This window comes from Pogoniulus pusillus, chromosome 40 (genome assembly GCF_015220805.1).
Source record: "Pogoniulus pusillus isolate bPogPus1 chromosome 40, bPogPus1.pri, whole genome shotgun sequence".
NCBI lineage: Eukaryota > Metazoa > Chordata > Aves > Piciformes > Lybiidae > Pogoniulus > Pogoniulus pusillus.
In genome coordinates, this window is record NC_087303.1 from 1,996,842 (window position 1) to 2,009,584 (window position 12,743).

General features: G+C 61.5%; 1 protein-coding gene across 1 annotated transcript in view; it reads right to left on the bottom strand.

The window, feature by feature from the left end:
• NPEPPS (aminopeptidase puromycin sensitive) overlaps nt 1-10,726 on the bottom strand; it is a 51,773-nt gene extending 41,047 nt beyond the window's left edge. Inside the window, exon 1 of the mRNA XM_064174691.1 lies at nt 10,281-10,726. Coding sequence (XP_064030761.1) covers nt 10,281-10,403 — 123 coding nt within the window. The 5' untranslated portion in view covers nt 10,404-10,726. The remainder of the gene's footprint in view (nt 1-10,280) is intronic.
• Nucleotides 10,727-12,743: the final 2,017 nt, after the last annotated feature.

Genomic DNA, 12,743 nt, shown 5'->3' on the forward strand with positions numbered 1-12,743 from the left:
CCTTTCCTCCAGAGCAGCTCTGCTGTGAGCACAGGCTGAGGGAGCTGGGGAGGAGAAGGCTCCAGGGGCAGCTGAGAGCTGCTGCCAGTGCCTGGAGGGAGCCTGCAGGGAGGCTGCAGAGAGACTTCTGCTGAGGGGGTCTGGAGCCAGCCCAAGGGGGAATGGTTTGGAGCTGAGGCAGAGCAGGCTGAGAGTGGAGCTGAGGAAGGAGCTGTTGAGTGTGAGGGTGGTGAGAGCCTGGCCCAGGCTGCCCAGGGAGGCTGTGGCTGCCTCCTGCCTGGGGGTGTTCAAGGCCAGGCTGGATGAGGCCTTGAGCAACCTGGGCTGGTGAGAGGTGTCCCTGAGGCACCTGTGCCACTGTCTCCCCACCCTCACTCTCAATTACTTCTTCATCTCCACTCTCAGTCTCCTCTCTCCCAGCTTGTTCCTCCTCCTGTCACTTCCAGCCTTTGTCCCAAGTCCCTTCCCAGCTCTCCTGCAGCTCCTGCAGGTACTGGGAGACAGCTCTGAGGTCTCCCTGGAGCCTTCTCTTCTCCCACCTGCACAACTCTCCCACAAGGGAGGTTCTCCAGCCCTGTGAACCCCTTGAAAAGCAAGGTCAGAGCAACCACTGCATGACTTAGAGAGCTGAGAGGACCTTCTGTGGGGAGCACAGAGCCAGGAGGTCCTGACTTTGAAGCAGCAGCCTTGAAGGCTCTGCACAGCACCTCTCATGTCCACAGTCAGATCTAATTCCATGCACACAGGAGGAATTCTGATGCTGGAAATGCAAGCTGAAACACTTGGGAAGGGCAGGGACTTGCTGGAGAGGGCACAGCAAAGGGCTGCAGAGATGCTGAGGGCACCTGGAGCAGCTCTGTGAGGAGGAGAGGCTGAGTTGGGGCTGTGAAGCCCAAAGAAGAGCAGCCTGAGGGGGGCTGAGCAGTGCTGAGCATCTCTTCCAGGGTGGGTGGCAGCAGGATGGGGCCAGGCTGGTGTCAGTGGTGCCCAGGGCCAGGACAAAGGGCAATGGGCACAGAGTGGAACAGGAGAAGCTCCATCTGAACATGAGGAGGAGCTTCTGGAACTGAAGGGTGACCTCACTGCTGCCTGCAGGGAGGCTGTAGCCAGGTGGGGTTGGGCTCTGCTGCCAGGCCCCCAGGGCCAGAAGAAGGGACCCAGGCTGAAGCTGTGGCAGGGCAGGCTCAGGCTGGATGTGAGGAGGAAGCTGTTGGCAGAGAGAGTGATTGGCACTGGAATGGGCTGCCCAGGGAGGTGGTGCAGTGCCCATGGCTGGAGGTGTTGAAGCCAAGCCTGGCTGGGGCACTGAGTGCCATGGTGTGGTTGGTTGGGCAGGGCTGGGTGCCAGGCTGGGCTGGGGGAGCTTGGAGCTCTCTGCCAGCCTGCTGGGTTCTGTGATTCTAAGGGTGCTGGAGGCCTGGAGCAGGCTGCCCAGAGAGGTGCTGGAGTCTCCATCTCTGGAGAGCTTCCACCCTCCCCTGGCTGCATTCCTGAGTGACCTCCTCTAGGTAAAGCTGCCCTGGCAGGAGTGCTTGGTCTGGATATGCTCCAGAGGATCCCTTCCCACCCTGCCATGCTGAGACTGAGTGGCAGTGGAGAGCAGCACTGTGTGCTTACAGCAGACAGCTCATCACCCAAAGACACTCAGCACAAATACTACACCCATTCAGCTTCCTTCCCCCCCGCCCCAGGTTTACATCTCCAGAGTGTCACAATTAATCTTCTAACTGGTGTGCAGCAGGATCAGAGACTACACAGCCCTTTTGTCTAGCAGATCCTGCATAATTCACCTATAAAAAGCAACAGATGCAGGTTAAACATTGCTAAATAGAACAGAGGAGCCTTAAGAGATGCTCAAAGGACTGCAGAAGGTGTTTGGAGGAGGCCTTGAGTAACCCTGGGCTGGTAGGAGGTGTCCCTGCCCATGGCAGGGAAGGGGGTGGGGTGGAAGTGGAGGATCTTGAAGGTCCCAACCCATTCTAAGGCTCTCTTTGAAAGAGGTTGGAAATTAAGAGGAGCATGGAATGGGCTGGAAGGGACCTGCAAGCTCAGGCAGTGCCAGCCCCCTGCCATGGGCAAGCTCCCACCAGCCCAGGGTGCCCAAGGCCTCATCCAGCCTGGCCTTGAGCACCTCTAGGGATGAGGCATCCACAACTTCCTGGGCAACCTGTGCCAGCCTCTCCTCACCCTCACTCTCGACAAGTTCTTCCTCAGCTCCACTCTCAGTCTCCCCTCTCCCAGCTCAGAGCCATTCCCCTCCTCCTGGCACTCCCAGCCCTTGTCTCAAGTCCCTCCCCAGCTCTCCTGGAGCCCCTCCAGGCACTGGAAGGCAGCTCTGAGGTCTCCCTGAAGCCTTCTTTTCTCCAGGCTGAACACCCCCAACTTCTCCAGCCCTCTGCTCATCTTCATGGCCTCCTCTGGACCTGCTCCACATCCTTCTGCTGGGGGGGGGAGAAGCACCAGAACTGGCTGCAGTGCCCCAGGGAGGCCTCTGAAGATCCTGCCCAGACAAGCTGCTCTGCAACCATCAAACACTGCCACTGCCAGCACAAGAAATTCACCAGCACTCCCCAGCCACCAGCAAGTCAGAGAGGTCACCACCATGCCCCTCCTGAAGCACCCTGGCACAGCCCAGCTGAAGCTCTGGAGCCAGGACAGCATCCAGCAGCTTCAAACAAAGGCTGCAGTGGAGGAGCCAGATGCTTGTTTCTGCTGCTGCTCAGTCCTGTTTGCTTGTCCAGCACCATGCTGAGGAGCAGAAGGCTTCCACATCTCCTCTTTGCTCCAACCCTTCCTCTAGACCCCTCCCAAGAGTCCAAAAGAGCTCACAAAAGTTGCCCTAGACATTGAGAATGCAATCAGCAGTGAGCTGAGAGGCAGGGTGAGGATGGGCACATCTCCAGCTGAGAGATGGCAACAGGAGGGGAAGGATTCACACACACAGATGTCTGCATTGGCCTGACTTAGAAACACAACCACAGGCTGGGGTGGGTGGAAGGGACCTCTGAAAGTGATCCAGTCTGAGCCTCCTGCAGCCAGCAGGGGCAGCCCCAGCCAGAGCAGCAAGGCTGGTGCCAGCCATGGGGCAGCTCTCACCTCCTCTCTGGGCAGCAGGAAGAAAGGGAACCAAGATTCTGCTCAGGCTTCTCAGCATCCAAACTCCTCTCCAGGCTGAACAACCTCAACCCTCAGCCAGGCCTCCCAGCAGAGCCCTTCCAGCCCTGCTGTGGCCTCCTCTGGCCCTGCTCCAACAGGTCCCTGTCGTTGAGGACTCCAGAGCTGCCCCAGCACTGCAGGGAGAGTCTCAGCAGAGAGCAGCAGAGGCAGAATCCCCTCCCTTCACCTACTGCCCACCCAGCTCTAGATGCAACCCAGGACAGGGCTGCAGATCCTCAGAGAGCAAAGAAATCAACAGCTGAAAATGCTGAGAGGTGACCAAGTGACAGAGAGACCACAGAGCTGTGAGCAGGCAGCTCTGGGGCAGCTCCAGAGCTGCCACCACCAAGCAGCACCTGACTCTCCAAACCAAGCTCTGTCCTGCCTCTGTTCAGGGTTCCCAGGGAAATGGTTCTTAGAATTTGGGGTTTTTTATAGCTCTGATGAGAGTCCAGAGGAGGCCACAGAGATGAGCCCAGGGCTGGAGCAGCTCTGCTCTGAGCACAGGCTGGGGGAGCTGGGGGGGTGCAGGCTGGAGGGGAGAAGGCTCCAGGGACACCTCAGAGCTGCTGCCAGTGCCTGAAGGGAGCCTGCAGGGAGGCTGCAGAGAGACTTCTGCTGAGAGGGTCTGGAGCCAGCCCAAGGGGGAATGGTTTGGAGCTGAGGCAGAGCAGGCTGAGAGTGGAGCTGAGGAAGAAGCTGAGTGTGAGGGTGGTGAGAGCCTGGCCCAGGCTGCCCAGGGAGGCTGTGGCTGCCTCCTGCCTGGGGTTCAGGTTAGATGAGGCCTTGAGCAGCTGAGCCTTGCTGAGAGCTGTCCCTGCCCATGCCAGAGGGAGACTGGAGCAGATGATCCCCGAGGTCCCTTCCAACCTGAGCCATTCTGGGATTCTATGACAAAGACAAAACGTTTTGGTGTGGTTATTTCTGTGTGCAGAAGCCAACTCCAGTGCCCTGCACCACAGCCTGCAGCTTGTTTGATCTTCCTTTGACAGGGGTTGGTGTTCAAAGCTGAAAGACCTCAACCCTACCCAGAGGGCTGCCAGCTCCTGTTTCCTAGGAGTTAATCAAGGTGGAGAAAAGACCTTTAAGGGCTGGGAGTGAGAAACAGGAACTGCCTGCTCAAGATTTACTCAATTCCAGTTTGCTCTCAAAAGGTACAAAGGTAACACTTTGGGTGTAGAGGATGAGTTTTGCCAGCTGTGTGCATGAATCATGCTTCACCCTGGGGTCAGAGTTTCAGCTCACACAAAGCAGGGAACCACAGTTTGAGTTGGATCTCCAAAGGTCACCTAGGCCAAGCCCTTCTGCAGCCAGCAGGGAAATCATCACCACTGCTGTGATTGATGTGGGTTATTTTGTCCAGCTGTGATCAGGCTGGAGTGGGGAGCAGAGGGACCAACAATTCCTGCTTGCTGGATCTACAGGAGCACAGCACTGGCACCCAGGAGCACAGCACTGGCACCCAGGAGACTGCTTTGGGTTGGAAGAGACCTTAAAGCCCATCCAGTTCCAACTCCCTGCCATGCCCAGGGACACCTCCTCCTAGTCCAGGTTGCTCAAGACTCCATCCAAGCCTGTTTTCAACACTTGGGAGCCTCCACAGCTCCTCAAAGCAACTTGTTCCAGTGCCTCAGCACCCTCGTGGTGGAGAATTTATCCTTCCTGTGTAGTTGTTTCCCTACCCCAAAGCTGAAGAACTCCCAAGTTTGTGTCTTAACATCAAAACCACTTTTCCCTCGAGGACTTCCCAGCAGATGGCAAAGCTCTGAGAGGCTGCAAACAGAACAGCCCTGGGGAGCTCCACTCTGCCATGCCAGGAGCTCCACAACACCAACTCCACAAGCTCCCAACACCAACCTCTCCAGGAGCTCCCAGCACTGCCACTGCCAGCTCCACCAGCTCCCCAAAACCACCATCATCTCCTCCACCAGCTCCCCAACACCACCACAGTCCCCTTCACCAGCTCCCCAACACTGCCATCATCCCCTCCACCACCTCCTCCAGCTCCCCAACACTGCTACCATCCCCTCCACCACCTCCTCCAGCTCCCCAACATTGCTACCATCCCCTCCACCACCTCCTCCAGCTCCCCAACACCACCAACATCTCCTCAACCACCTCCACCAGCTCCCCAACACTGCCATCATCCCCTCCACCACCTCCCCAACACTGCCATCATCCCCTCCACCACCTCCTCCAGCTCCCCAACACTGCCATCATCCCCTCCACCACCTCCCCAACACTGCCATCATCCCCTCCACCACCTCCCCAACACTGCCATCATCCCCTCCACCACCTCCACCAGCTCCCCAACACTGCCATCATCACCTCCACCACCTCCTCCAGCTCCCCAACACTGCCATCCTCTCCTCCACCACCTCCTCCAGCTCCCCAACACTGTCTCCACAAGTTCCCCAACATCACCATCATCTCCTCCTCCAGCTCCCTGCCACTGCCTCTGCCAGCTCCCCAACACCACCAGTCCAGGAGTTCCCAACACCACCAGCTCCCATTCCAACAGGTCCTTAACTGAACCAACTGGATCCAAACCAGTGGACTCAAGCCCAGCTCAGTACCAAACCACCAGCAAACATCTCCACAGCCTCAAGGAAGCCATTCCCCTGTGCAAGAAGCATCCTCTCCACCTAGGCCAAGCTTGGTTGCTCTCCTTCCTCAGCTCAGATGCAGAACAGTCACCTCCTGCTGCACTGCAGGGAGCCTTTGGCCACCAGCAGCCACAGCAGACTGGAGCCCAGCATGTGAACACTCACTCCTCACACACACCTCCTCCTGGCAGGTCAGGGTTGGAAGGCACCACAAGGCTCAGCCAGTGCCAACCACACTGCCAGGGGCAGGGACACCTCAGACCACAGCAGGCTGCCCACAGCCTCATCCAGCCTGGCCTTAAACACCTCCAGGGATGAGGCTTCCACCACCTCCCTGAACAACCCCTGCCAGGCTCTCACCACTCTCATGCTGAACAACTTCTTCCTAACACCCAGGCTGACTCTCCCCATCTCCAGCTCTGTTCCATCCTCCCCAGTCCCATCACTGCCTGACAGCCTCAAAAGTCCCTCCCCAGCTTTCCTGTAGCCCCCTGAAGGTACTGAAAGGCCAAAACAAAGTCACCTTAGAATCCTCTCCAGACCAAACAGCCTCTCCTCACAGGACCCTCAAGATCCTCTAGGTCCAAACTCCCTGCCACAGGCAGGGACACAGGACTTGAGTCTCCCCAGAGATGCTGAGGGACCAAAGTGTCCAGGCACAGCTTTGCCCTGCTCACAACTTCACTCCCCCACATCCCATCCCCTTCTCCCTGCAGGAAACCTTCACAGACTCATGCTGAAGAGCTTCTTCCTAACACCCAGCCTGAACCTACTCATCTCCAGCTTTGGGCCACCCCCCCCCAAGTCCTATCACTACCTGAGCTCCTTTAGATAGGCTTTAAAGTCTCACCCCGGAGTTTTTGCCCCTCCTCACTCTCCCTAGCGTGGGAACAGCTCACCCCAGTGGGGACAAAGGTGTGTGCGTGCTGCTGACAGCCTTGAACCTGCTGCCTCTCTGCTCCTCCTTAGCTCAGGGCCCTGGCCGGTAGGAAAGTCCAGGAGGCTGCACCGCCAGGGGCTGGAGCCTGCATTGAGCAATGCCCTAGCAGCAAACAGCAGCAGAGCCGGCCCGGAACCCGCACAGGGCAGCCCAACCATCCCCCTGCCCCCTCTCCCCAGCCCCCTCCCTCCCTGTCCCCTCAACCCCAACCCCCCTCTTCCCCCAACTCCAACCCAAAGCCTCTCTAACCCACTCTCCCTCTCCCACCCTCTCTCCTACCCTCTCTCCCTCCCTCTCAAACCCACTCTCCCACCCCTTCTCCCTCCCTCTCTTCCTCTCCCACCCCTTCTCCCTCTCCAACCCTCTCTCCCTCTCTCTCCAACCCCCTCTCCCTCCCTCTCTAACCTGCTCTCCCTCTCTCACCCCTTCTCCCTCCCTCTCTCACCCCCTCTCCCTTCCTCTCCCACCCCCTCTCCCTCTCCAACTCCCTCTCCCTCCCCCTCTCCAACCCTCTCTCCCTCCCTCTCCAAACCCCACCCCAACCTCCTCTCCTACCCCAACCCTCCACATCCTGATTGCTATCCCTGGATTTACACCAAGTTTCTCCCCCCCAGGCTGCCGTTCAACCCCACTCTCTCCCTCCTCAGCAGCCAGGATGGCTTACAAAGCCACTGCTCCTCTCCCCCTCCCCCCCACCCATCCACCACCCCCCCGAGGGTTATTTTTAACCTGGATGATTTCAGTGATCCCATTCTGCAGCACAGCCCCACAGCTGTAAAGAGGCCTGAGGGGCAGCAACTTGGGGGGGGGGGGGGGAAGACAGGGATAGAGGCAAGCTTGGATTAGGATGGGAGAGGTTGGGAATGTCTCAAAGCAGCAATTTCAGACCCTTACATTTCTTTTTTTTCCTCCTCTTTTCCCCTTTTTCAGCCAAGAAACAGAAAATGTAGCTGGAAAAATTCACCCAAACTCTTCCTTTCACCCAAAAACTTCTGGCTCAGAGACATCCTCCCCTCCCCAGCCCCCAACTAAAAGTCAAGCAGCAGGCTGAGGACTTGAGCTCCACACACAAACCCCCACGAGGTGACTCTTTCTTCTCTTCCCTCCCCCACCCCCCCCTTAAGGTTTTCAGTTTCTTCCACATGACACAAACTTACTCATCTCTGGTGGCCTTCCTCCAGGTCCCAAAAGTCACAAGATTCATCCTCCTCCATCCACAGCCTTTATGCCTTCCCCGACTGCCAGAGATCTGCCCCCCACCCCCCTGCTCCAAGGCAGTTGCCCACCGAGGTGCTCACTCTCTCCTCTGACCCTGGGGCAGGTCTTAATACCCTGAGCAGAGAATCAGGCAGGGTTGGAAGGGAGCACAAGGAGCAGGCAGTGCCAACCCCTGCCATGCCCAGGGACACCCTACCCTAGAGCAGGCTGCACACAGCCTCAGCCAGCCTGGCCTCAAACACCTCCAGCCATGGAGCCTCAAAACCACCTCCCTGGGCAACCCCTGCCAGGCTCTCACCACTCTCCTGCTCAACAACTTCCTCCTCACCTCCAGCCTCACTCTCCTCACCTCCACCTCCCCTCCAGAGCAGGCTGCCCACAGCCCCATCCAGCCTGGCCTTAAACACCTCCAGGGATGGGACCTCAACCCCCTCCCTGGGCAGCCCATGCCAGCCTCTCCCCACTCTCCTACTCACCAACTTCCTCCTCACTTCCACTCATCTCCCCAACTCCATCTCACCTCCATCTCCCCTCCAGAGCAGACTGCCCACAGCCCCATCCAGCCTGGCCTCAAACACCTCTAGGGACAGGACCTCAACCCCCTCCCTGGGCAGCCCCTGCCAGCCTCTCCCCACTCTCCTGCTCACCAACCTCCTCCTCACCTCCATCTCCCCTCCAGAGCAGGCTGCCCACAGCCCCATCCAGCCTGGCCTTAAACACCTCCAGGGACAGGACCTCAACCCCCTTCCCTGGGCAGCCCCTGCCAGCCTCTCCCCACTCTCCTACTCACCAACCTCCTCCTCACCTCCACTCTGATGTTACCTCCCTTTCAAACCAAGAAATCCAACGCTTCAACTCCCCTCTCCCAAAGCCCCAAACCCAACTCTTGGAGCCGTTTCCAGCATTCCAAAGCCCTAAAGAAGAAACCTCACCCACAGGATAGCTCAGAGCTTCTCCCTTCAAGTCCTCCTCAGTGGGATAAGAGGGAAAACAAAAGGGGGAGAGAGGGAGGGACCACAACCACTGCTCCACGAAGCCTTTGCAGTGCTCTACCTACTCCCAATCGCTGCGGAAGGGCAAGAGATGAAAGCAGACTGGAGGCAACCTTGGCACAAGCAGCCTGAGGATGACTCTGAGACTTGAGGGCTTGCACCAAGCACTCTGCCCTTAGAAGCAGGAGCACGGCCAAGGGAAGGGTCGCTTGAGTTTTGGGGTGGCTTTGGGGTTGTTTGCTTTGGTTGATTCCAGTTCTGGCCCCCTTCTGCCTTTCAAATGAAGGAGGATGCCAAAAAATCCCTTCCCTTTTTCCCCCCCACCCCCCCAAAATAAAGCCCCTGGGAGCCTGCTCAAGCCCTTCCCCACCGCTCAGCCCAGGCTCTCGCTTCACTGCCTCGAAGCTTTCCATCACACCGAGGCCCAGCAGCTTGCCCTGCTACACCACCGAAGGTTTTTGGGGGGGGGGGGGTGGGGAAGAAGCCGATCCCCCCTTTTCATTGTAGTTGTGTGTCCCCCCCCGCTTCTTTCCAGCCAAATCCATCCGAACGTTTGGAAGGAGGCAGCACAGCACCGAACCGGGAGGCTGCGCAGGGATTTGGGGGGGGGGGGTGGGGGGAGGTCAGCAATAGACTCTCCTAAGCCCCCCCCACTGTAACCCACGAGCGGACTTGTGCCGGCGGAGAGCAGGTGGAAGGCAGCCCGGAGCCGAGCGGGCGGCAGGGCCCCGGGAGCCGCGGGGAGAGCGGCGGCGGAGCGGAGCGGGGCAGGGCAGGGTGCGGCCCCAGGGCTGCCCTCGTTCCCCTCCGCCGCCGCCGCCGCCGGGCCCCGGGGACGGTGTGCGGGGTCCTCCCTCCCGTCCCGGTCACCCTTACGGTGGTGCTGCCCGGAGGGTAAATGGGGAGGGAGGATACCGGGGAGGGGAGGGGGGGGGAGGTCCGAGCGGCCTCTCTGCACCTGCCCGCAGGGCCCTGGCGGGGTGTGGGAAGCCCTCAAGGCCCAGCGGTGGAAGAGGGGAAGGGGAAAGAGAAGGGGCCGGGGCCGCGCCGGCTGCCGGGGCCCAGCGGAGGGAAGGAGGCAGCGAAGGCAGGGCCGGGCCCGGCGGGCTGAAGGGGCTCCCACGGGGCCCGGTAGTAACGGGGAATAGGCTCAGGGAAGGATCCCTGCAGCGCCCGGGAGCGGGGGGTGAGCGAGATAAGGGAAGGGTCCTTTAGGGACCCGGGAGCGGCGGGGACAGGCTACGGGAAGGGTCCCCTCGGGGTCCGGTAGCGGAGGGGAACAGGCTCACGGCAGGGTCCCACGCAGAGGGGTACAGGCTGCAGGAAGGGTCCCCGCGGGCGGGAGGAGGGACCGAGCCGGGGCCCTACCTGCACGGCGGCCTCCAGTTTGCCCTCGAAGGTGAAGTCGATGAGGTCGGGCTTGAGGCAGAGTCCATAGTTGAGGGGGGACACGTCGGCGGGCAGCCGCTCGAAGGGCCGCTTCTCCGGCATGGCGGGGGCGGCGGCGGGGGCTGCGGGGCTGCGCCCCCCCGCGGCGGGGGAGAGGGGAGGGGAAGGGGGAGGAGGGGAAAGGGGAGGGGGGGGGGAACCCGCGGAACCGGGCGGGAGGGAGTTGGGGGGGGGGGGTGGGGAGGGGGGGAACGGTAGCAGAACGGTGGAGTAGCAGCGGGCGGCGGCGGCGGCTTCCTGCCGGCGAGGCGGCGGCGGTGGTGGCGGTGCTGGTGGTGGCGGCCCCGCACCGACACACCGAAAGGAGCGGGCGGGAGAGCGGCAGCGGTGGCGGAGGAGGAGGAGGAGGGAGGGAGGAGGAGGAGGAGGAGGAAGAAGAGGGAGGGAGGGGCGCGGGCGGGCGCGCGCGGGCGCGCTCCCGGCACGAGGCCGCCGGTGGACGCGGGGGGCGGGGGGAAGGGGGAGGGGGGGGAAGGGAGGGGGAAGGGAGGGGGGGAGTGCGCGTGCGCGTGCGCGCGGCCGGCGCGCGGAGCCGGGAGGGCGTTGCGTAAGCGGCGCGGGGCAGGGCGCGTGCGTCACGCTCCGCCCCTCGCGCCGCACGCCGCCGGGGGAGGTGGGGGGGGGGGCTGGCACCGGCGGCGGGGGGCGAGCGGCGGGGGGCAGGGCTGGCAGCGGGAGAGGGGCAGCCCCTTAGGGGGAGCCTAGTCCCGGGCAGGGGTATGGGACGGGGCGACCCGGAAAGGAGTCCGCCTGGTCCCCGGTAACGAGTCCTGCCGGTCCCCGGTAACGAGTCCTGCCGGTCCTCGTAACGAGTCCTCCCGGTCCCCGGTAACGAGTCCTGCCGGTCCTCGTAACGAGTCCTCCCGGTCCCCGGTAACGACTCCTCCCGGTCCCGGTAACGAGTCCTCCCGGTCCCCGGAACGAGTCCTCCTGGTCCCCGGAACGAGTCCTCCCGGTCCCCGGTAACGACTCCTCCCGGTCCCCGGAACGAGTACTCCTGGTTCCCGGTAGGGTCTGGCACGGTCCGCGCCGGTAGTGGAGCTCCTAGTCCCAGGGAGCTATGAGACGGTGCAGCCCGCTAACCGGGCTGCTAGTCGCGGCGGTGCCTGGCACAGTCCACCCTGTTAACGGGGGTCTCGGTCCCTGGGAGCTGCGAAACTGCAGCCCGTTAACCGGGCTCCTAGGCGCGGAGGTATCTGGCACGGTGTGCCCCGTTAATGCGGCTCCCGGTCCCTATAGGAACTGGCACGGTGTGCCCCGTTAATGCGCTCCCGGTCCCTATAGGAACTGGCACGGTGTGCCCCGTTAATGCGCTCCCGGTCCCTATAGGAACTGGCACGGTGTGCCCCTTTAACGGTACTGCCGTTCCCGGGGCAGTCCGGCACACTCCACCGGCGGCTCCCGGTTCCGGGAGGTCCTGGCACAGCGCAGTCCGTTACCGGGGGCTCCCGGTGCACTCGGTCTGGACGGAGCTTGCTCGGTTTAGCCCATGAACGGGGACCTCCAGGACACGCACTTGGGGTGGGCTGGCACAGCGCAGCCCCTTGAGTTGCTCGGAGGGGTGAGCGGGTCTGGGGGCTCCTCATGTGCCCCGGGCCGACCGGGCTTGCCCCGGGGCTCCAGCTGCGGGGGAGCCTGTGCCCGGTGTGGGAGCTCCATCCCTGTTGCCCGTGCTTGGGCCTGGCAGGGCTGTGGGGCAAAGGGCAGGCACCATGTGGCAACTGAACCCAGTCTCCTGGTGGCACTCATGGGTGCAGCCAGGGCTTGGAGGCTTCATCCTGCCCGCTCTTGCCCCAGCGTGGAGCTGACCTCCCTGTGACACTTGCCACCGGTGCTTGGTGCTGTTGCGCTGGTGGCACCTCCGAGCCCCGGGGCTGGCAGCTGGCAGTGCCCAGGCAGCCCCAGCATCCCAGATCCAGACTGATCCTGCCCCCTGCGAATGGCTGAAGGGCTCCAACCTGTCGTGTCCTGCATCCTTCCCCTCCATCGGGTACTTTGTTACCAAGCACCAAGCAGCTGCCGGTGCCCTTTCTGCTGTGCCCACCACGGCGATCTGAGGGCGTCCTGGCTCGTTCCTCACCCTCTGCAACCCCCTGAGCCCCCAGCCCATCACCCTGCCCCTTGTGTCTGCAGGGCACAGCTCCCTTTCTCCATGGGTTTGGGCACTCCTGTGCTCCCCAGACCCTGACAAGGGCAGCGCTGCCCACACGGCTCGGGGGGCACAGCTTTGGCACTGACCTCCAGAGCTAAAACAACCCCACCCCACCCCACCCCCCGCCAAAAATCAGGAGTTTGGCTTAAAACTTGAATCTTGCACCCAAAAAACAACCCCAAATGCCAGCACCTCGCAGGTGTGGAGCGGGAGGAAGGTGGCATCCCCTC